At 42.8% G+C, this 24,988-nt stretch overlaps 1 protein-coding gene across 1 annotated transcript; it reads left to right on the top strand.

Annotated features, from left to right (window-relative positions):
* Window positions 1-1,418: 1,418 nt before the first annotated feature.
* On the top strand, window positions 1,419-21,519 carry LOC109895636 (uncharacterized). Its single transcript, XM_031829439.1, has 7 exons — window positions 1,419-1,629; window positions 1,716-2,047; window positions 15,139-15,209; window positions 15,816-15,853; window positions 16,446-16,748; window positions 17,077-17,172; window positions 20,382-21,519. The coding sequence occupies exons 1-7, from the start codon at window positions 1,593-1,595 to the stop codon at window positions 20,531-20,533; spliced, it is 1,029 nt and encodes a 342-aa protein (XP_031685299.1). The 5' UTR covers window positions 1,419-1,592; the 3' UTR covers window positions 20,534-21,519.
* The last annotated feature ends 3,469 nt before the right edge of the window (window positions 21,520-24,988 follow it).

Genomic DNA, 24,988 nt, shown 5'->3' with positions numbered 1-24,988 from the left:
ATCTCCCTCACTAGCTTTAAGCACCAACTGTCAGAGCAGCTCACAGATTACTGCACCTGTACATAGCCAACCTATAATTTAGCCCAAACAACTACCTCTTTCCCAACTGTATTTAATTTGTATTTATTTATTTATTTTGCTCCTTTGCACCCCATTATTTTTATTTCTACTTTGCACATTCTTCCATTGCAAAACTACCATTCCAGTGTTTTACTTGCTATATTGTATTTACTTTGCCATCATGATCTTTACCTCCCTTATCTCACCTCATTGTCATGCCCTGGTCTTAGTATTTTGTGTTTATATATTTATTTTGGTCAGGCCAGGGTGTGACATGGGGTTATTTTGTGTTGTGTTGTGGTATTGGGGGTTTTAGTAGGTATTGGGATGTGGCTGAGTAGGGGTGTCTAGCATAGTCTATGGCTGCCTGAGGTTCTCAATCAGAGTCAGGTGATTCTCGTTGTCTCTGATTGGGAACCATATTTAGGTAGCCTGGGTTTCACTGTGTGTTTGTGGGTGATTGTTCCTGTCTCTGTGTTAGTTATTTCACCAGACAGGCTGTATAGGTTTTCACGTTTCTTGTTTTTTTGTATTGTTTGTGTTTTTTCCTTATTAAAGATGTATCGCACTAACCACGCTGCATTTTGGTCCGACTCTCCTTTCGACGGAAGAAAGCCGTAACACTCATTTGCTCACATCGTATATAGACTTGTTTATACTGTATTATTGACTGTGTTTGTTTTACTCCATGTGTAACTCTGTGTCGTTGTATGTGTCGAACTGCTTTGCTTTATCTTGGCCAGGTCGCAATTGTAAATGAGAACTTGTTCTCAACTTGCCTACCTGGTTAAAGAAAGGTGAAATAAAATAAATTTAAAAAAATAGATTGAAAAGATATCGCCATTGGTTTGTTATGTGAACCATTTCTCTGTTCAACTTTTTCAAACATGATTTATGGGGCTATGTTTTACAACCATCTTGTGGAGAAATGTCTCTAAGCTCTGTGGTCATTCTTTACTCACTTTGTTGAAGTACTGTATCTTTTCTTCTTACAATGCACCCTAGTCGTGGAGCAACTGGAAATGATTGGCAGAAAATAGTGTCTCTGTCTGAATTCAAGTCTGATTGATGCATACATTGTGGACACATGTAATTACTTTTAAGTTTTGCAAATATATTTTTGTCTTAGTGTGTTGTTGTTGTCAATTGTCATTGCAGTGTCAGTGGCAGATATCATGGATTAGGAAAGAGGGACAGGCTGTCTCCTTCAGCTGCAAAGACTATGATCAGTGTACAAAGCATGTCTACTGGTACCAGAAGAATGATGGAGAACATTTTACCTTGATTCTTGAGCTGCGGAAGAATCAAGCTGTGAATTAATGAAGAAGAAAGTGTTTTGCACCACAGGAAGTGACATTGTCAGAGGAACTGTTTGAGACGACACACTCCAGCTGGTTTTTCACCTCTCATCTTCATAATCAACTATATGATCCAAACCATACTTCAGTAAAGATCTGTTAAATCAGTCTCATGTTCAGTGTTTTTTATAACGTGTAGCTTTTCAATTCCCCAAATCTTAATATTCACTGAACATGGACTGTGGTATAATAATATTCTCAATTTTTCTGGGTAAGTGGTTCATCAAACCTGTATCCATATATTTGAATATAGTATCTTTACTGTGACTTTTTTTGTGATCCACTTCTGTTTTACAGTGGCTGCTTCAGGACAGTGGCTACAACAGGACCAGATATCAAAGACTATGAAAGAGAAACAGAGTGTCTCCTTCAGCTGCAAAGTTACTGGTCGGTGTTGGGGTAACCTGGTCCACTGGTACCAGAAGAGAGAGGGTGAACCCTTTACTTGGATTCTATACTTTGATTTTGATGACAATTCTATCAGTCGTGATTCTACTCATCCTCAGAGAGCAGATTTCACTGTTGGGAGGGAGTCTGACACCAGTGAGCTGAAGATCCAGTCAGTTAAAGTGTTCCATTCTGCCACCTACTACTGTGCCTGCTGGGACTCGTCAACCCACAGTGAGAACTGATCCACACAGCCTGTACAAAAACACTGTGGTTTAAATCAAGCTTTGAATTCATGAAAAGGTTTCTATACCACAGTAAGAGGTTAGAGTGTAGTGTCTTCTTCAAATCCAAAGTGAATTGCAATTATAAAAGGAATTGTAAATAAATAAACAAGATGTCTTGCCAATGAGAAAACATTATCTAAACTTCATCTTCTTGATGTGTCCTGTATATGTACATTCTGTGCAGAGGTTGGACAGAGGTTTGTTTGCTTTTTAGGTATATATGGGTATAACGGTCTGAATAACTTGTTTACATAAATATTCCGATCGTTTGCTATGAGACTCAAAATTGAGCTCAGGTGCATCGAGGTTTCCATTGATCATCCTTGAGATGTTTCTACAACTTGATTGGAGTCCACCTGTGCTAAATTCAATTGAATGGACATGATATGGAAAGGCACATCCCTGTCTATATAAGATCCCACAGTTGACAGTGCATGTCAGAGCAAAAGACTAAGCCATGAGGTAGGAGTAATTGTCCGTTGAGCTCTGAGACAGGATTGTTTTGAGGCACAGATCTGGAGAAGGGTACCAAAAATTGTCTGCAGCATTGAATGACCCCAAGAACACAGTGGCCTTCATCATTCTATCATTACATTATTTATATGCATGCGGACGCCTATGTTTTGAAACCATTGGATTCAGTTTTCCATTCAGCAATACGTTTTATTACTGGGGAAAGTTTTAGAACTCCTCATTGTATTCTTTACAAACATTTGGGATGGACCTTTCTGTCTGTAGGAAGAGAGCTGCACAACCTTTTAATGATTTACAATGATTTACAATGCAGTCTCCACATAATTGAGAAAGTCTGCTTTTAGTTTTTTTGCTCCTTGTGTGGTACAAAATGCAGAATTCCTTGCAATTAGATATTCTGGTACCTTTTCAGGCAAATCAAATTATTGATTGGAGACTTTTACGTTACAGAATGCCATTGCTTTTCTTAAATATATTTAATGTTGTGTATTATGTGTTTTATTATAGTGTTTAGTAGGGCTGTTGTGGTTTATGTGTAAATGTATACAGGGCTCTTATGTAAAATAGTTTTACCTCAGTGTGACTCCGTGTTTAAATAAAGGTTAATTCAATTCTTAAATGGAAGAAGTTTGGAGCCATCAAGTCAATGTCCTTGAGTGGCCCAGCAAGAGCCCGGACTTGAACCCATCAAACATCTGCAAAGAAGTAACTCCCCAAATACAGGTGTGCCAACCTTGTAGAATCATACCAAAGAGGACGCTAGGCTGTAATTGATGCCAAAAGTGCTTCAACAAAGTACTGACTAAAGGGTCAGAATACTTAGGTAACAGTGATATTTTTAAAAACAATTTAAAAAATGTCTAAACTTGTTTTTGCTTTGTCATTATGGGGTATTGTGTGTAGATTGATGAGGGAAAAAAACGTTATTTAATCTTAGAATAAGAATGTAACAAAACTACATCTGAAAAAGTCAAGGGGTCTGAATTCACTGTATACATCTGTTGCTCACAGATACCTTTTAAAAAACTGGAGGTGCGTGGATCAGTAAACCAGTCAGTATCTGGTATGACCACCATTTGCCTCATGCAGTGTGACACATCTCCTTCGCATGGAGTTAATCAGGCTGTTAATTGTGGCTGTGGAATATTGTCCTACTCCTCTTGAATGGCTGTGTTAAGTTCCTGGATATTGAAGGAACTGGAACACGCGGTCGTACAGGTCCTTCCAGAGCATCCCACACTTGCTCAATGGGTGACATGTCTGGTGAGTATGCGGGCCATGGAATAACTGGGACATTTTCAGCTTCCAGGAATTGGGTACAGATCATTGCTGAAACATGGGGTGGTTAGTGCGTTGGGCCAGTAGCCGAAAAGTTGTTGGATCGAATCTGTGAGCTGACAAGGTAAAAATCAGTCTTTCTGTGTTCCACGGAAGGCTGTTATTGTAAATAAGAATGTGTTTTTAACTGACTTGCCTAGTTAAAAAAAAGGTTATATTGAGAGAAAAAAAACATGAGGTGATGGTGGCGGATGAATGGCACGACAATGGGCATCAGGATCTCGTCACGGTATCTCTGTGCATTTAAATTGCCATCGATAAATGCAATTATTTAACATAACCTCATTGCCACCGTGGGGCACTCTGTTCACAACGTTGACATCAGCAAACAGCTCGCCCACAAAACACCATACACTCTGTCTTCCATCTGCCCGGTACAGTTGAAACTGGGATTCATCCGTGAAGATGAATCTCTTCTCCAGCCTGCCAGTGCCCATAGAATGTCAGCATTTGCCCACTGAGGTCAGTTTCGACACCGACCTGCAGTCAGGTCATGACCCTGGTGAGGACGACGATCACGCAGATGAGATTCCCTGAGTTTATGACAGGTTTTGCAGAAATGATTCTCTTGTGAAAACCCACAGTTTCATCAGCTGGTCTCTGGTCTCAGGTGACTGGTCTCAGATGATCCTGCAGGTGAAAAAGCCAGATGTGGAAGTTCTGGGCTGGTGTGGTTACACGTAGTTTGTGTGGCTCAGCTGGTAGAGCATGTTGCTTACAATGCCAGGGTTGTGAGTATGAGTCCCACGGTGTCACGGTTCATGAATCCACTGCCTCCCTCCCTCTCTCTTTCTCTTTCTCTTTTTCTCTCTCTCTCTCTCTCTCTCTCTCTCTCTCTCTCTCTCTCTCTCTCTCTCTCTCTCCCCCGTGTTTGTGTGGGCGTGGTTCCCAATCTCGGCCTGATTGTCTGTGCCAGCTGGAATCACTTATCTTCCCTTTATATGGTTCTGTAACCAGTGTTTCTTGTTGTCAGATCGTTGTTACTTCTCTGAGTTTGTGTCGTGTGTCCGTGCTCATCTCTCACCGCCCTTGTGTGGATTATCTGCTGTGCTCCCTCCTACCCATCCGGACACACTCCCCTGGATTTCTCAGCACGCTACCATCGGAAGATGTGCCCTAGTCCCTGGGTCGGATTCCGTCTGAGTACAGTCTGTCTGTCCTGTTGCTGCTGTAAACTGTATTCCTTAAACCATTGTTGCTTGCATCTTGCATCCGCCTCTGTATTGTCACAGAACGATCTGACCAGACCATGGATGCAGCGAGTTCAACGAGTCTGACCGAATTCATTTCCCGCAGTATCACGAGAATGGATCAACAAGAGGAGAACATCTCCAGCACAGGTCGGGCAGTACAAGCCCTTGCGACGCAGGTATCCCAGCTGACCCAACAATTACAACATCTGAGGGGTCTCGCTGCGCCACCTACACCGGCAGTTCAACCCGCTCCGCCAGAGCCGGATTCCCAGCTAGAGCCACGGCTACCGACACCAGAGGGTTATTCAGGTGATCCTGACTATTGCAGAGCTTTTCTTACGAGATGTTCCATGCAATTCTCGTTGCAGCCACGGACCTTCAACCGTGAACAGTCTAAGGTAGCATTCGTACTCACACTGCTATCAGGCAAAGCGGCTCTTTGGGGAACGGCGGTGTGGGCGAACCAGGACCCATGCTGCACCTCTTTCCAGACACTCTCCGAGGAGATGAGAAGGGTCTTCGATCGGGCCGTGGCGGGTAGGGAGGCGGCCAGACTACTCGCTGACCTTCGCCAAGGAGACCGTTCAGTATCGGAATACTCCATCCAATTCCGCACTCTGGCCGCAGAGTGTCAGTGGAACGAGGAGGCGCAGTGGGACATGTTCCTGCATGGGCTGGAGGACCGGATCCAGAAGGAGATTTATGTTCTGGACCTTCCCAGGAATTTAAATGGACTAGTGGAACTAGCCTTGAGGGTCGACGCTCGTCTGAGTCGTATTGGCCGCCGAGCATGCCCTAACAGACCGTATAACGACACGGAGGGCTGGCATGCCAGCGGCGGGAACACGGCCAGTTCAGCCTCCGCTCACGAACCCATGCAGCTGGGGAGAGCTCGCCTCTCCCGGGAAGAGAGGGAGAGGCGGAGATCCCAAGGACTCGGTCTCTACTGTGGTAGAGCGGGCCACTTTATCCACTCCTGCCCGGTAAAAGATCAGGCCCGGTAGTAAGCATGAGGCTACTATCGGGTGGTGTCACCACAGAGAAGACCTCATCATCTACTCTCCTCCCGGTAAGACTAAGATGGGCCACCCACACGCACGACACCCAAGCCTTACTGGACTCAGGAGCAGAGGGTAATTTCATGGACTTCAAGCTCGCTCACACACCTCACCTCACTCTCGCACAAGATATCCGTCAACGCTCTCAATGGTCAAGAACTCCCCAACATTTCTCACACCACTGAACCTATCACACTCATCACTTCTGGCAATCACACTGAGACACTATCATTTCTACTCATGGACTCACCCCTTGCACCATTAGTTCTCGGCCACCCTTGGCTCACCCAACACAACCCCAGAGTTGACTGGGGTCAGAACTCTATATCCATGTGGAGTAACAAGTGCCTTGAGTCCTGTTTGGTGTCTGCTTGTTCGTCTGTGTCTGATTCTGTGTTTCTAGAGGAGGCAGTGGATTTGTCTAACGTGCCCGTTGAATACCTCGACCTGAAGGAGGTGTTCAGTAAGTCCCATGCTGCTTCTCTTCCTCCGCATCGTCCCTATGACTGTGCAATAGAATTATTGCCAGGTGAGTCTCCGCCTAAAGGCAAGTTATATTCACTCTCTGAGTGAAGAGGGAGGGAGGCTATGGAGAGATACATCTCTGATTCTCTGGCATCTGGATTCATTCGTCCTTCCTCTTCTCCAGCGGGGGCGGGGTTCTTCTTTGTGGGGAAGAAGGACGGTTCTCTGCGTCCTTGCATTGATTACCGTGGGTTGAATAACATCACAGTGAAGAATACCTATCCCTTACCGTTGATGTCCTCAGCCTTTGAAAGGTTACAGGGAGCATCCGTGTTCACTAAGTTGGATTTACGGAATGCATATCATTTGGTTCGCATAAGGGGGGGGGACGAATGGAAGACCGCGTTTAACACCCCCAGAGGGCACTTCGAATATTTGGTCATGCCTTCTGGGCTATCCAACTCCCCAGCGGTTTTCCAGGCACTCGTCAATGACGTGCTGAGAGATATGATTCATCAGTTCATATATGTTTACCTGGATGACATACTGATTTTTTCTTCTTCTCTCCAGGAACACGTTCAGCACATCAGACGAGTGCTTCAGAGGTTGTTGGAGAATGGACTTTTTGTCAAGGCGGGGAAATGCATTTTTCATGCACAATCCGTTCCATTCCTAGGTTACATCGTCTCGACTGAAGGTATTCGCATGGATCCTGACAAGGTTAAGGCTGTGGTGGATTGGCCAAGCCCAGATTCCCGTAAGGCCCTACAGAGGTTTCTGGGATTCGCCAATTTCTACCGGCGTTTCGTTTGCAACTTTAGCCAGATAGTCGCTCCTCTTACCGCCTTAACCTCCCCCAGAGTGACGTTCAGGTGGTCCGATACAGCCGAGGCTGCATTCGCCAAACTCGAGCCGCTTTGTTTCGGCTCCCATCCTCATAGCTCCCGATCCCTCGCGTCAGTTCGTGGTGGAGGTGGACGCTTCAGAGGTGGGGGTAGGTGCGGTACTTTCCCAACGTTCCTCTTCTGACGACAAGATGCACCCTTGCGCGTTCCTTTCCCATCGGTTATCACCTGCGGAACGCAACTACGACATTGGCAACAGAGAGTTGTTGGCAGTGAAGTTAGCACTGGAGGAGTGGCGCCATTGGTTAGAGGGTTCGGGGGTACCTTTTATAGTTTGGACCGATCACAAGAATTTAGAATATATCAGAACCGCCAAGCGACTCAACTCCAGGCAGGCGCGGTGGGCACTCTTTTTCGGACGTTTTGACTTCTCTCTCTCGTATCGCCCGGGTTCCAAGAATGTCAAACCCGATTCCCTTTCTCGCATTTTTGACCATTCCGAACGCCCATCCACTCCCGAGTGCATCCTACCCGGGACCCTAGTGGTCTCCACACTCACATGGGAGGTTGAATCGAGGGTCAAAACGGCCTTAGAAGGGGTAACGCCTCCGCCCGGTTGCCCGCCTAATCGGTTGTTTGTGCCGGAGGGGTGTCGGTCCGATGTTATTCGGTGGGGGCATTGCTCCAACGTAGCGTGTCATCCAGGAGTCAGCCGCACTAGCTTTTTGGTTAAGCAACGCTTTTGGTGGCCACTGATGGCTCATGACATTCACAGTTTTGTCTTGGCTTGCTCGGTTTGTGCCACTGGGAAGACTTCTAATCGACCCCCAGATGGGTTACTCCAACCGCTGTCGGTCCCTTCGAGACCCTGGTCCCACATCGCTCTAGATTTTGTTACCGCCCTCCCGCCCTCCCAGGGCAAGACGGTTGGTTTGACCGTGGTGGACCGGTTCTCGAAGGTGGCTCATTTTATTCCCTTGCCTAAATTACCATCTGCCAAGGAGACAGCGGTAACTGTTGTGGATCACGTCTTTCGCTTACATGGCCTGCCGATGGACGTAGTTTCTGACAGGGGGCCCCAATTTGTGTCCAAGTTTTGGCAAGAGTTTTGTAAGTTACTGGGAGCGAGTGTCAGCCTGTCTTCAGGGTTTCATCCCCAGAGCAACGGTCAAACGGAGAGGGCCAACCAAGATTTGGAGAGAGTGTTGCGATGTTTGGTTTCTAAGAATCCCTCTTCCTGGAGTCAACAACTCTCTATGGTTGAGTACGCTCACAATTCGTTGCCAGTGGCAGCCACGGGTCTCTCTCCGTTTGAGTGTAGTTTAGGTTACCAGCCACCTATCTTTCCCAGTACGGAGTCCGAGGTCACTGTTCCCTCCGCTCACGCTTTCATCCAGAGGTGCCGTCACGCATGGAGCAGAGCCCGTGAGACTCTTCTCCGGGTGGGGGCGCGCACCAAGGCTAAGGCCGATCGCCACCGGTCGAAGCCTCCGGTATACGTCGTTGGCCAAAGAGTGTGGCTTTCTACTAAGAACATTCCACTCCGATCCGTTTCGAACAAGCTTGCCCCCAAATTTATCGGCCCGTTCAAAGTCACCAGGATCATTAGTCCGGTGGCGGTCCGGCTCAAGCTTCCTCCGGCGTATAGGAGAATTCATCCTACCTTTCATGTGTCTAAAATAAAACCTGTGTTTCAGGCACGCATTAACCCGCCGGTCCCGGTTCCCCCGCCGCCACGACTTGTTGATGGGGAACCCACCTTTTCTGTCAATCGTATTTTGGACTCTAGAAGGAGGGGACGCGGATTCCAGTACCTGGTGGACTGGGAGGGTTACGGCCCGGAGGAGAGAAGTTGGGTACCTGCTAGGGACATTCTGGATCACTCCCTTATCGATGATTTCAATCGACAGGTAAATTCGCCTGGGAACGCCAAGAGGCGTTCCTAGGGGGGGGGGTATTGTCACGGTTCATGAATCCACTGCCTCCCTCTCTCTTTCTCTCTCTCTCTCTCTCTCTCTCTCCCGTGTTTGTGTGGGCGTGGTTCCCAATCTCGGCCTGATTGTCTGTGCCAGCTGGAATCACTTATCTTCCCTTTATATGTTCTGTAACCAGTGTTTCTTGTTGTCAGATCGTTGTTACTTCTCTGAGTTTGTGTCATGTGTCCGTGCTCATCTCTCACCGCCCTTGTGTGGATTATCTGCTGTGCTCCCTCCTACCCATCCGGACACACTCCCCTGGATTTCTCAGCACGCTACCATCGGAAGATGCACCCTAGTCCCTGGGTCGGATTCCGTCTGAGTACAGTCTGTCTGTCCTGTTGCTGCTGTAAACTGTATTCATTAAACCATCGTTGCTTGCATCTTGCATCCGCCTCTGTATTGTCACACACGGAGGATAAGTACAGAAATGTATGCACAATCCCTCTGGATAAGAGTGCCTGCTAAATGACTAAAATGTAAAAAATGACAATGTCTGCAGTTGTGGGACCGGTTGACATACTGTCAAATTTTCTAAAAGAATGTTAGATTTGGCTTATGGTAGATACATTCTCTGGCAAAAGCTCTGGTGGACATTCCTGCAGTCAGCATGCCAAATGCAGACTGCCTCAAAACTTGTGGCATTTTGTTGTGTGACAAAACTGCACATTTTAGAGTGGCTTTTTATTGTCCCAAGCACAAGGTGCAACTGTGTAATGATCATCCTGTTTAATCAGCTTCTTCAAATCAAATGTTATTAGTCAGGAATACAACACAGTGAAATGCTTACTTACGAGCCCCTAACCAACAATGCAGTTAAAAAAAATAAAAGTAACAAGTAATTAAAGAGCAGCAGGATAATAACAATAGCAAGACTATGTACAGAGGGGTACCAGTACAGAGTTAATGTGAGGGAGCAACGGTTAGTTGAGGTAATATGTATATGTAGGTGGAGTTATTAAAGTGACAATGCATAGATGATAACAACACAGAGAAGCAGCGGTATAAAAGAAGGGGGACCTAGACTTGGCACTCCGGTACCGCTTACTGTGCGGTAGCAGAGAGAACAGTCTATGACTAGGGTGCTGGAGTCTTTGAAACATTTTAGGGCCTTCCTCTGACACCACCTGGTATAGAGGTCCTGGATGGCAGGAGGCTTGGCCACAGTGATGTACAGGGCCGTACGCAGTACCGTTTGTAGTGCCTTGCGGTCAGAGGTCGAGTAGTTGACATACCAGGCAATGTGATGCAACCGGTCAGGATGCTCTCAATGGTGCAGCGGTAGAACCTTCTGAGGATCTGAGGACCCATGCCAATCTCCTGAGGGGAAATAGGTTTTGTCATACCCTCTTCACAACTGTCTTTGTGTGCTTGAACCATGTTAGTTTGATGGTGATGTGGACACCAGGGAACTTGGTCTGCTTGGTCCTCTTTTGGTCCTCTTTTTCCTGTAGTCCACAATCTTCTCCTTTGTATTGATCATGTTGAGGGAGAGGTTGTTGTCCTGGCACCACACGGCCAAGTCGCTGACCTCCTACCCATAGGCTGCCTCGTCGTTGTCAGTGATGAGGCCTACCACTGTTGTTCCTTAGGCAAACGTAATGATGGTGTTGGAGTTGTGCCTGGCCTTGCAGTCATGAGTGAACAGGGAGAACAGGAGGGGGCTGAGCACTCACCAGTGAGGGGCCCCTGTGTTGAGGATAAGTGTGGTGGATGTGTTGTTACCTACCCTTACCACCTAGGGGCGGCCTGTCAGGATCCAGTTGCAGAGGGAGGTGTTTAGTTCCAGGGTCCTTAACTTATTGATAAGCTTTGAGGGCACTACGGTGTTGAATATTGAGCTGTAGTGAATGAATAGCATTCTCACATTGGTGTTCCTTTTGTCCAGGTGGCAAAGGGCAGTGTGGAGTGCAATAGAGAGATTGCATCATCTGTGGATTTGTTAGGGCGGTGTGCAAATTGAAGTGGGTCTATGGTTTCTGGGATGATGGTGTTGATGTGAGCCATGACCAGCCTCAAAGCACTTCATGGCTACAGATGTGAGTGCTACGGGTCGGTAGTAATTTAAACAAGTTACCTTAGTGTTCTTGGGCACAGTCACTATGGTGGTCTGCTTTAAACATGTTGGTATTATAGACTCGGACAGGGAGAGGTTGAAAATGTCAGTGAAGACACTTGCCAGTTGGTCATCGCATACTCGCAGTACACGTCCTGGTAATCTCTCCGGCCCTGCGGCCTTGTGAATGTTGACCTGTTTAAAGGTGTTACTCACATCGGCTGCGGAGAGAGTGATCTCAGTCTTCCAGAACAGCTGGTGCTCTTATGCATGTTTCAGTGTTATTTGCATCAAAGCATGCATAGAAGTAGTTTAGCTCGTCTGGAAGGGGGGCAGCTCTCGGCTGGGCTTCTCTTTGTAGTCTGTAATGGTTTACAAGCCCTGCCAATCCGACGAGCATCAGAGCCGGTGTAGTACGATGCGATCATAGTCCTGTATTGAGGCTTTGCCTGTTTGATGGTTTGTCGTAGGGCATAGCGGGATTTCATATAAGCCTCCGGGTTAGAGTCCCGCTCTTTGAAAGCGGCAGCTCTAGCCTTTAGCCCAGTGCTGCCTGTAATCCATGGCTTCTGGTTGAGCTAATTACGTACGGTCACTGTGGGGACAATTTCATCGATGCACTTATTGATGAAGCCAATGACTGATGTGGTGTACTGACGCCATTGGAGGAATACCGGAACATATTACCGTCTGTGCTAGCAAAACAGTCCTTTCACTTAGCATCTGCAACTTCTGACCACGTTGTCATTGATCGAGTCACTGGTGCTTCCTGCTTTAATTTTTGCTTCTATGCAGGAGTCAGGAGGATATAATTATGGTCAGATTTGCCAAATGGAGGGTGAGGGAGAGCTTTGTATGCGTCTGTGTGTTGACTACAGGTGGTCCAGAATTATCTTTCCTCTGGTTGCACATATAACATGCTGATAGAAATTTGGTAAAACGGATTTAGGTTTCCCTGCATTAAAAGTCCCCGGCTACTAGGAGCGCGGCCTCTGAGTGAGTGTTTTCTTGTTTGCTTATGGCGGAATATAGCTCATACAATGCTGTCTTAGTCCCAGCCTCTGACTGTGGTGGTATGTAAACATCTACGAAGAATACAGATGAAAACTCTCTCGGTAGGTAGTGTGGTCTACAGCTTATCATGAGATAGTATACCTCAGGGGAGCAATAGCTCGAAACTTCCTTAGATATCGTTTACCAGCTGTTATTTATCTATCCTGCCGGTACATCATATAACCAGCCAGCTGTATGTTGATATTGTCGTCTTTCAGCCACAACTCTGTGAAGCATAAGATGTTACAGTTTTTAATGTCCCGTTGATAGTTTAATCTTCCGCATAAGTTGTCGATTTTATTCTCCAAATATTGCACGTTTGCTAGCAGAATGGAGGGAAGTCGGGTTTATTCGATCGCCTCCGAATTCTCAGAAGGCAGCCCGCTCTTCGGCCCCTATTCTCTGCCTCCTTTTCATGTAGATCATGGGGATCGGGGCCTGTTCCCGAGGAAGCAGTATATCCATTGTGTCGGGCTCGTCAGAGTCGCGAAAGGAAAATAAATATTCTGCTAGTCCATGTTGAGAAATTGCAGACCTGATGTCTAGAAGTCATTTTCGGTCATAAGAGACGGTAGAGGCAACTTTATGTACAAAATAAGTTCAAAAATATGTTACAAATAAACAAACTCAATTGGCTGGGGGCACGTCTGCCTTCTACTTCGGCGCCATCTTGGTGTATCAATAGTAACCATTTGCAGGGGAATTTTGTAGACATGTCTTTGTATTGTGTTTTGAGAATCTGAAGAGAAGAAAATGAGGTGGTTGTGTCATTACTGTTGTAGTCATGATTTTATACCTTTATTATCCCTAGCTGGTTTCTGTCCACAATCTTGTTGTGCTCCATAACTGCAAGGTGTGTCAGCTCCCTCATGCTGGTGTACAGAATATTCTCCCACTTTGGGGTATTTTCCAGCAGGGCACTGTGAACTGCCGAACCACAGCAACCTTGTACAGTAATTGGACAATAGAACAAATATGGCTGAGCTTGCTGGTTGCAGGGTGCATCATTATGCACCTGTAATTCAAAAGTTATTTGCAAAGTGTAGGTCATCACTATGCTAAAAATTTAACTACTTTCAGTCACTACTTTGGAATGAAAACGTCTAGGTAGCCTAGCCAGCCAGTGCATTTGTGGCACACATCATACATCAGTGGCAGATGCTGGCTTGGGTCTCTGAGCAAATTTATTTCAAATTTAGTGCACAAATTTGTTTACATCCCTGTTAGTGAGCATTTCTCCTTGGCCAAGATAATCCATCCACCTGACGGGTGTAGCATGTCAATAAGCTGATTAAACAGCATGATCATGATACAGGTGCACCTTGTGCTGAGGACAATAAAATGCCTCTCTAATATATGCAGTTTTGTCACACAACATAATGCCACAGATGTATCAAGTTTTGAGGGAGTGTGCAATTGACATGCTGACTGCAATTGTCATTATGGGGTATTGTGTGTAAAATGCTGAGGATTTTTTTAATACAATCCATTTAAGAGTAAGGCTGTAATGTAACAAAATGTGGAAAAAGTCAAGGTGTCTGAGTACTTTCCAGAGGCACAATAATATATATCGCTGGTATATCTTTGTTCCATTTTGAATAGATTGGTAGTTGGTGAAATGTTGGTTCGATTTAGAATGTAACACTTTGAGAATATGGCCTTACCCTTGCTGTCATTATTTTGTGAATAGAATTGGATACTATATCTGAATCTCAGGGTACTCCATAATCATGTAGAGCAGAACAAAGCTGCTAATGAAAGCAAAATGAAGAACCAGGCAGATAATTTTGCTTTATCAAGTCTTGGAAAGCACGTAGGCTACAACTGTCCACAATATCAGAGAGAGTATGAATTCCCCTCTCACTCCAAGCTGGAAAATATATTTACTGGTCACGCAAGAGGAGACTGTGATTATTAAACAATGTAAAATGGGGGTGATGATTAATAATATAAACAGTATTTGCAATGACTCCCCATTTAACATCATATTGTACGCATGATGACAGGGCTGAAGGTGACCATTGGCTTTTTTTTATAGAAATAATGGAGTCTGTAAGATTAGTGAAGGTGCTGGAGGCAAAATGCAAAGCTGAAAAAGTGGGGAAAAGTTTCTGCACACTTCCAATCAGATGCAAATGTATTTTAATAGTAGCTGAGCTTTCGCCCAGTCAACCTTCATCAGAGCCCAACATAGGAAAGACTAGGAGTGAGGGGAAAGTGTTTCTGCAAGGAGGAGTTAGAGGGCCTGTCACACTGTGATCTGATTCACCTTGTGATTGTCTCCAGCACCTCCCGGTGTCGCTTATTTTCCCCAGTGTATTTATCCATGTGTTTCCTGTCTCTCTGTGCCAGTTTGCCTTGCATGTTTTTCACGTCAACCAGAGTGTTTTCCTGTACTCCTGCTTCTATTCTCTTTTTGCTAGTCCTCCCGGTTTTGACCCTTGCCTGTTTTCTGGACTCCGTACCTGCCTGCCTGACCGTTCTGCTTGCCTGCTGCTCTGTACCTCCTGGACTCTGGTTTGAATCTTTTGCCTGTCCTCGACCATTCTCTTGCCTACCCCTTTTGGATTGTTTAGTAAATATCAAAGATATCTGCCTCCCGTGTCTGCATCTGGGTCTCGCCTTGTGCCTTTATAGGGCCAACCTATTGCAATGAAATGTAAGTCAGAACTCTCTTGTTTCCTCTCAAGTCAGTGATAATTTACATCATACATTTTCATTATCATCACAAATTAACATACAATTAACATTGTTTAATTGTTGGAAATTTGCTGTAGCATGTGACATAGCACAGCAGTAAGCCTAAGCTGGTTTGGGCAGTGTTTTTATGCAATGTAGAAACCTAAGATTCTACTTTTTATAAAAAAACATGTCTTTACAGTTATATTAGTTTCAATGGCACGTGTGCTTCAGAAATAGCTAATACAGGCTACACCTCAATTGATTAAAAACATAATTTCTGGTGCTCCTAATGTTTATGTTGTGCTCTTAACAGCAGTGCTACCAATGGAAAAACGTTGTCAGTAGGCTTCATGTTCCAACTCATTCTGTGTGCGTGCCCCCTCCAGATTTTTTAAAGCTTAAGAGGTATGCTTAGATATGCATAAAAATATACATTTTTTACATACTGTAAAATTAAGCATGTTTTGAGTGCGCCCCCTCAGATATTTGGGGTGCATGAGGCCGTGGAACATTTGTATAGCTAACAAGCTCTGCCAAGACGAAGTGAAGACTACTTTTTGACAAGGGAATTCTCACTGTGTAGGCTTGAATTTGGCTCTGGTACGAGACTTTCTGTGACAGGTACGATATCCATTCCTCTGATTTTCGGGCAGAATCAACTAAGCAGTTGTCATTAATAATTCATCAGTCCAACATAATTGACCAAACATCCTGCAATATTGCTACCCAAATTTGCACAAATTATTTATGATCAACCCATGTTAGAAAAAATAGCTATGAATTTGAACGTTTGTTATTAGCCTGTACAATTGATTATTCAGATTTTCAAGGAAGCCATATGCACAATTTACAGTATATTGCATGTCCTTAATATTAGATATACACCCTCAGTTAAATGTGTGACATGTAAAGTAATCTGATATAGGGAAGAATGTCAAACTGTTTACTGAGCTAAGAATCTGATTTAAATCATTTTGAATGTTATAATTGACTTTATTGAAATATAATATTCCCTAAACGATAGCTAAGAAAAATCAGTTGGTTTATTTATGTAAGTAATTGTTAACTTGACTATAGACCGTAAAGCTGGATATAAAACAAATGGTATGGGACATCATGATTCCTTTTGACAACAGAATACATCTGAAGTCTGAACTTGTGTGTTGGCCCTTTAAAGAAGTCTGTAAATGTTATTATTTCTCTTGAAAACCAGACAATACCGTACAAAAACCCAAAGTGACTGTCTACTCAGAGTCCAACCCTGAGTCGAAGGTGAACACCCTGCTATGTCTGGCTGGAGACATGTTTCCAGACTTGGTCAAGATCTCATGGATGCTGGAGGATGAAAACGGCAAAGCAGTCAAGGTGCCTAAAGCAGAGGGGGAACAGCTGGAGCAGAGGGAGGAAGGACGGACGACCAGTATGATCATCATTGATAATGAGAAGATTTACAGGAACAAATACATCTGTTCTGTGGAGCATGAAGGGGGCCCTCAAGATGTTTACATGCTAAAAGGTAAAGCCAGTCATTGAAATAGGCCTACATACTAATGTAAAACTGTTTTATATACATCATTATTCATTTAATATGTATGTAATATAATTATGAGTAGGTTATTGTGTATTCAACCTTGTAAATTTGACAGGCCTATTACCTTTTCAATGAAAAAAAGAAAGTATACAAAAATTGGACTCATACTTGGTAATTGTATTGGAATGTTGTGTAGTTAGTCTCAAGTTTTGAAACAAAATAGCCTTTTTTTTCTCAACAATTATCCTCGACAGTAGCCTACAGAATGCTCTGGAAAAAATATTATTATGATCATTTTCCATTTCATTCTCAGATAAACCAACTGAAGCTCCGCGAACCACAGGGGCTTCACCAACCTGCCTGTTCAGAAATGACACGCAGCAGTCACAGACTCTACATCTTGCCGACGGTAAAATTTATGTGTATTTCATGCATGGTTCGTTCGGGTCAATTCAAAAATATGGGGGGGAGTGTAAGTGGTTGGATAAATTGACCAATTTAGACAGGTATTAAATTCGATTGCGCTTTGTCACAATTGCACCTTTTGGATGGAGAAGGCATTCATGGCTTATGTCTTCTGAATTGAAAAGTACCTTTTAAAGGGTGCCTTCACATACAGTGCATTCGGGAAGTATTCAGACCACTTGATTTTTTCCAAAATATATTAAATTAAAATGTTCTCTCGGATTAACACAATGAAAACGCAAAAACAGGTTTACATTTCTTTTTTTACAATTTATTTACGTAAGTATTCAGACCATTTGCTATGAGACTCGAAATTGAGCTCAGGTGCATCCTGTTTCCATTGATCATCCTTGAGATGTTTTTACAACTTGGAGTCCAAGTGGTAAATTCAATTGATTGGACATGATTTGGAAAGGCACACACGTCTCTCTATATATGGTCCCACAGTTGAGTGCATATCAGAGCAAAAACCAAGCCATGAGGTCGATGGAATTGTCCGTAGAGCTCCGAAACAGGATTGTGTTGAGGCACAGATCTGGGGAAGGTTACCAAAACATTTCTGCAACCTTAAAGGTCCCCAAGAACATAGTGGCCTCCATTATTCTTAAATGGAAGAAGTTTGGAAACACCAAGACTCTTCCTAAAGCTGGCCTCCCGGCCAAATTGAGCAATTGGGGGAGAAGGGCCTTGGTCAATGAAGTGACCAAGAACCTAATTGGTTAGCCGATTTCAAGTTTTCATAACAATCGGAAATCTATATTTTTGGACCCTGATTTGGCAGATTTTATTTATTTAACAAAAGCACATTTGCAAAAGAAGCACAGTCGTTACATGACTGTACCTAACCATAAACATCAATGCCTTTCTTAAAATCAATACACAGAAGTATATATTTTTAAACCTGCATATTTAGCTATAGGAAATCCAGGTTAGCAGGCAATATCAACCAGGTGAAATTGTGTCACTTCTCTTGCGTTCATTGCACGCAGAGTCAGGGTATATTCAACAGTTTGTGCCGCCTGGCTCATTGCAAACTAATTTGCCAGACTTTTACGTAATTATGACATAACATTGAAGGTTGTGCAATGTAACAGGAATATTTAGACTTATGGATGCCACCCGTTAGATAAAATACGGAACGGAATCGGTCGACCTCTAAACCTAATGGTCACTCTGACAGAGCTCCACAGTTCCTCCTCAGTCAGACACATGACAGCCTCCTTGGAGTTTGCCAAAAGGAACCTAAAGGACTCAGAACATGAGATACAAGATTCTCTGGTCTGATGAAACCAAGATTTAGCTGAGCAGCAACGCTCCCCATCCAACCTGACAGAGCTTAAGAGGATCTGCAGAGAAGAATGGGAGAAACTCCCCAAATACAGGTGTGCGAAGCTTGTAGCGTCATATCCAAGGAGACTCAATGCTGTAATCGCTGCCAAAGGTGCTTCAACAAAGTAAAGGGTCTGAATACTTATGCAAATGTAATATTTCAGTTACATCACAAACCTGTTTTTGCTTTGTCATTATGGGGTGTTGTGTGTAGATGGAGGGAAAAAAGGCTGTAACGTAACAAAATATGAAAAGTCAAGGAGTCTGAATACTTTCCGAATGCGCTGTATCCTCTTATGATCCGGATCCTGGAGTGTTTAGTAGCCTACCCTCATCCGTGCTATAAAGCCAAGTCCCCCCCCCAAAAAAAATTGGGGCTAATAATTGCGTTGTTAGCCCTGTAACCTGTTCATTCATATGCCTTGCAACAGTGATAGAAAGGCCGAGACCATAATAATACATTTAACCACAGCTTTATTTTATTGCAAAACCGTATAGTAACCTCAAAGCAGTCCACAAAGCATTTTGCATGTACAGTAGCAGACAGTTACATGACCTACAGCATGGTCAAGCAAATGAATGTTTCTGAAATTTGCTGACCACTAAAATATTGATTTACAGCAGAACCACAGTTACCACAAGTCGCAAAGAAAACAGGAGCTACCTCTATTCCAGCACCATTTCAACTTCAACAGTTTCAACATCATCAAATCCTCTCTGCTTAGTCTGATACAGTGATCATTAAAAGATACAAAAACAATTTAGTCCAATTAACGTAAGCTAAATATGTGGATGTTCTGATATCTGTGTGCACGTATCCGTGTGTGTGCTCATGCTCGTTCGCGCAAGAAGAAAAACATATTGGCTCACCCTACTTGAACAGAAATGCCCTCTTTTATGTTGAGGAACAGTCTATCACGCTGTCATATACTACATGCTTTATTTTTTTGCTTACTCGCTAGCCTAACTTCCATTCATGGTCAACGTTAGCTAACATAAGTCCAAAACCCTATCTCCATCCATGGCTAATTTAGGAAATAGCCAATTTTAGCTAGCTGGCTAGCTAGCCACAGGAGAACAACACAACAAGATGCAACAATTGAAGTTTTTCTGTCAATGGCATTTGCTCCCAATGGGATTTGAGTGACGCAAATCCAAGCTGGCTTCCCTTAACTTTTTGGGAGGGAATACCAGGACCATTCGCTGAGCTCGATCAGTTTAGCTCAACGGTGCACGCTGGCTTCCCTTGCCTTTAATGCTACAGGCGGCAACAATGTCATGCTCGTTTGGACCAGACCGCATCAGATGGCCCACACTTAGAGACAGAGGGGCGCTGTTTCGCTCACTCCTTTGAAATACATTGTCAGTTGCGGATTGAACATTATGAAACAGACGAAATATATATTTTTATTGGACATTTTTGGGGGAAAGCATGGCTTCCCTTGGCATCTATGAATACATGCCAATGCTGAAACGACTCCTGGACCTGCATGAATAGTGGCTCCAAGATCCAGGACCAGAGTACCAGGTATTGTGATAAAGCAGCGCGAGCCGCATGGAACATTTTTGCCTGTTGTACTCGCAAAATATTATTATTGCTAAAACTCACTAAATGAAGTGGTGCCAACAAAATGCGATTGGGTAGCTAATCTGATCGTGGTGAATAAGCTAAGTGTATTTTAAAGGCCTATTTCCTGTTTGCCGAGATGCCATCCACGGAAAATGTTGCATATGTCGGCTTAAAAGGAGAATGTCTTTAAAAACCGCAATGCCTGTAACCAACAATCATATTGAACCCTGGCCTTACTCTTTTCTCTTCTACAGAATCCTTCCAGTCAACATTTAGTCTGAACCTGGCCTCTCTGGTTTACACAGTGATGATAGTGAAGAGCATGGTGTACTGCTGTGGGCTCTCTATCCTGCTGCACCACAGGAGCTTGGGAAGAGGACCCAGCACCTGTAGACACATTCATTGAAAGGAGACCACCCCCCACGTATGGATAGAATTGTACTGGGCGGTAAACAACATGGACTTTACATCCCATTGAGGTCTAACATTTCATTTGTATTGCTTTTATTTTTCCTGCTTTATTTTTTAGATGCTACAATATTGTGAGTCATAGTTTTCCATGTCTTCTAATAGCTTCAACTGCCAAATATGACAATTGCAGCACATTTAATTTTGTATATGGAGTAATGTTACCCTCCTTATGTGGGAGCTACCCACTGCAGACACATGAATAAAGGTTTTCTGGAAAATAAGCAGAGCAAATCTTGAATGTAAATAAATTATGATTTTAATTTAGACTTTTTTTTGGTAAAGTTGCCCTGCAATATGTCAGAGGTAGGCCTAAATTATACTCACAACCTGTATTTAATTTATACAAAATATGTACCTAAATATGTAGGCCCATGAGTTCTAAATCATTATCAAATATAATATGTTGTAACTTGTCTTCAAGTGTAATTTTTCTCAAGAAATTAGTTTTTCTAACAGTATTTCACATCTTAATTAATGAATAGGAGAATCAATTGTTGCTTTAAATATCTGAATGCTGAGTGCTTATTGAGCATAAAAATTGGGCTATGCAAAATCATTTATTTGTGCTTTTTTACATTTAATACAATGTTTTTTTATGCAGCTTTTATGAAGAGTAACACAGCCTGCTCAAATTAACCAAGTTGCTCAAAATAATAATATCCTTTCAGATGAGGATGGATTTAATAAACGCTGCCTTTGCGAATGAATAGTCACAACAATGGTTCTGCAAATTATTGTAAATAACTTTTTTAAAGTTTCTTGCTGCTTTGTATGAATAAAGGCTACCTAATTCCCCCCCCCCAAAAAAAAAATTATATATAACATAGCATTTCTTTACTATAAGATCATCTATTCATATTTGTGAATGTTATTTGATTGAATCTTATCAGAAGCGAAACAATAAAATTGTAAGATCCCCTATTCTCTGTTTTCAACGTGTTTGCTTCAATGGGCATGTACCAACACAGATGTTGAGCCTAGACTCAATAGTGGTGGGAAAATGTGGTTAATGTATATTTGGTTTTCTGAAGAAATGTGAAACGGTAGTTACTGGAAACAAGATATAGCTAGCTGCATAACCACAGCTTGAGTGTGTGAAGAGATAGTTATCCAAAGCTGCTGGATGATTCATTTTTATCTTGGTCCGTTTTCAGCTCCATTTGTGGGTTCGGCTCCTGCCATCGAATTGAAGAATATGACACCGATGGGAAGACGAGTCCATAATGGTAGCTTATGGTTCCTGCATTTGTAGAATTATAGCCCTATGACAAAACAAGCTCTTACTTCAGTTTGTGTACTTTTTTTTATCCTTGAAACAATCTAATTAAATGAAATCAGGGTTGAGTGTTTAGTTTGTTTTTAACACATCTTTGGAAAGGAAACTAACATTGTTATCCAAAGTAGTAAATAGGGTAGACTTATGTTTCCGTTATATTATTACCATTTATTCTGTTTTAATGTAACGCCCTAACAAAATGTTGTCTTAATTGCTTTCTTTTATCTACACTTCCCAAATAAGATCAATATGTGCAAGTGTTACATTTAATTAAAATCTAAAGAAATACAAACAGAACTTATATACGCCTATAATACTATCAATAACAGAAATTAATCATAGAATTTTAACTTTCACATATACACTTTATTGAATTGACAACCAATGTAATTCATGATCAAATATGGTAGGTAATTGTTAGGCTACATTATAAACACACACAAGCTTGTCACTGAAAATTAACTTGGTGTCTTAAAAGGTCAACTTTATTCATTTACTGTATTGAATAAGAGAGTGCACTGTTTAGTGGCTCTTCAATATAGAACACTAAGGCTAGGATTAAATCTGATCAGGCTTTGACAGCGTGCACCTTTAAAAGGCAACCCAAAAGGTCGCTGTCTGCAACCCCACGGAAATATTACCACAATCAAAAAATCCCCATAACCAGTCAGTTTGAGTTATGAGTTGCATTGAATGCGTCTCAATGCACCGCATCTGTCAATGTTGCACTTCTGCATCTGCGGTGAAAGGTGACAGAGCTAGAGCAGTGTTTGTCAAATCATGAGACGTCCCGGTAATCAGTCTTCTCACAAAAATCGTCTGTTGCGTCCAAACGGTTTGGCCTATACCCTATTATGAACGCTCCATGGAAAGATGACACTCTCACGAACACGATGGTGCTCTGTATTTTGTGGTGTCTGAACAGTTTCGGCTACATACCCCTCTGTGGAAAGGTGAGACTCTCACAGGCCCTATAAAGACTATATATGGTCACTGTTTAGTGCCAAAAATATGTGGCTAAAATGTTTTCTGAACTTTATTACATAACTCAGATAGACATTTCAAAACAAACGTCTTTCGATTTTTTTTGGGGGGGGGCTACGTTGTTCCATGTATTGAATCTGTAATTCAATGACTTTCTATTGGCTAATAGCAGTAAGTCCAAAATATTTTCTCAATTTATTTTGTTGATACTTGAAGGGGTCTTAAAATAAAAAGCTAAAACCTAAATGATCCTTGGTATAACCTCCTTAACCTGGAACCCTAAGCTATATGGAATTATTTTATCTCATGGGGACAGCTTACATTTAATCAATAAGTGGGTGTGGTATATGGCCAAAATACCATGGCCAAGGGCTGCTTACGCACGACGCATCGCAGAGTGCCTTGGCCATATACCACAAACCCCCGAGGTGCCCTATTGCTATTATAAACTGGTTACCAACATAATTAGAGCAGTAAAAATAAATGTCTAGTCAGACCCGTGGTATACGGGATGATATACCACAGCTGTCAGACAATCAGCATTCAGGGCTCGAACAACCCAGTTTATAAGTAGCATTTTATCACGTGTAACTATGACAATGATTTGAATTGGCTGAAGTGCATTTTGATACATTTAAACTCTTTCAAATGTATGCAAGTATTAACCACAGAAGTTTTATTACCATTGACACTTTCATACTCTTGTCATGGTGGATATAAATGGGGGTGGGAGTCATTATATTTAATTCAAACACAGCTTCTGTAAACCACTACAGGTGGCTGTGAGATGCCAGTGTGAACTCCAAAATCAGTTCATAGAAAAAGTATTCCGTCCTGTACAACATGGAAGACATGTTGAATTTGTACATTGATGCAATTTACCAAGCTAAATGCAAAGTTTATCAAGAAGCTTACACACTAATGCCTTTCTTTCAAAATGTCAGTTTAGCAAACGAATAGTATACCACTTCCCAGTGGCTTAATGGTTGTACTGTATGATTACACAATTTGTTCACTTCCTACAATGAAGAGATGGCAGCCTTAAAAATAAAAACATTGTGTCATTGAGTTCCCAAATGCATGCATTTGGACATTTGGACTGTATATAGAGTCCTGGCCAAAGGTTTGGAGAATGACACAAATATTAATTTCCACAGAGTTTGCTGCTTCAGTGTCTATATTTTTTGTCAGATGTTACTATGGAATACTGAAGGATAATAAGCGTCAAATGCTTTTATTGACAATTACAAGAAGTTGATGCAAAGAGTCAATGTTTGCAGGGTTGACTCTTCAATCCACCCTGGCATGCTGTCAATTAACTTCTGGGCGACTGATGGCAGCCCATTTTTGCATTAATCAATGCTTGGAGTTTGACAGACGTTGTGGGTTTTTAATCTTAAGGATTGACCACAAGTTCTCAATGGGATGAAGGTCTGGGTAGTTTCCTGGCCATGGACACAAAATATCCCGATGGACTGTTCGTTTGTCATTTACTTACTGGCAGCAATATCCTTGCCTGTGCAGCCCTTTTTGTGTAAAGCAATGATGACGGCATGTGTTTCCTTGCAGGTAACCATGATTGACAGAGGAAGAACAATGATTCCAAGCACCACCCTCTGGCAGAGGAACTTTGCAATTAATTGCAATTCATCTGATCACCCTTCATAACATTCTGGAGTATATGCAAACTGCCATCATACAAACTGAGGCAGCAGACTTTGTGAAAAGTAATATTTGTGTCATTCTCAAAACTTTTGGCCACGACTGTAGATTATGGATTGAACAGCTGTGTTGGTTATGCAGCCTATTCTATTTTTCTTTTTTTTTTTTCTTGATAGTATTCCAAAGGAGATTACTCTGAACTTATGTTTTATTTATATCTATTTATATCTATTGATATTCAAGTGCCATCATTAAGGACTCAATGGTCATACACTGCCCATGCTGACTTCTCAGTCTTCAACTCTGAACTGATTTTGAAGCCATGGTTTACCAATATAAAGTTACCAATATAAACAAATGCAGTAGTTCTTAACCTGCTACTGCCTCCTCCACTCCACATCAGTGACAGAATGACCGACCCAAGAAAACAGGAAGCAGCAGGACATTCCGCTGTAGGAGCGAAGCTCC

The sequence above is a fragment of the Oncorhynchus kisutch genome, linkage group LG8, assembly GCF_002021735.2.
Source record: "Oncorhynchus kisutch isolate 150728-3 linkage group LG8, Okis_V2, whole genome shotgun sequence".
In the NCBI taxonomy this organism is placed as follows: domain Eukaryota; kingdom Metazoa; phylum Chordata; class Actinopteri; order Salmoniformes; family Salmonidae; genus Oncorhynchus; species Oncorhynchus kisutch.
The sequence above is the reverse complement of the archived record's forward strand: the minus strand, read 5'-3'. Positions and strand labels throughout refer to the sequence as shown.

Bases quoted from the DNA above. Each gene is read 5' to 3' on its own strand.
- LOC109895636 (XM_031829439.1), top strand. From the start codon at position 1,593: ATGGACTGTGGTATAATAATATTCTCAATTTTTCTGG. The intron at 15,210-15,815 runs GTAAGTCAGAAC...CTCACTGTGTAG, and splicing joins CCAACCTATTGCAATGAAAT to GCTTGAATTTGGCTCTGGTA. The intron at 17,173-20,381 runs GTAAAATTTATG...TCTCTTCTACAG, and splicing joins GACTCTACATCTTGCCGACG to AATCCTTCCAGTCAACATTT.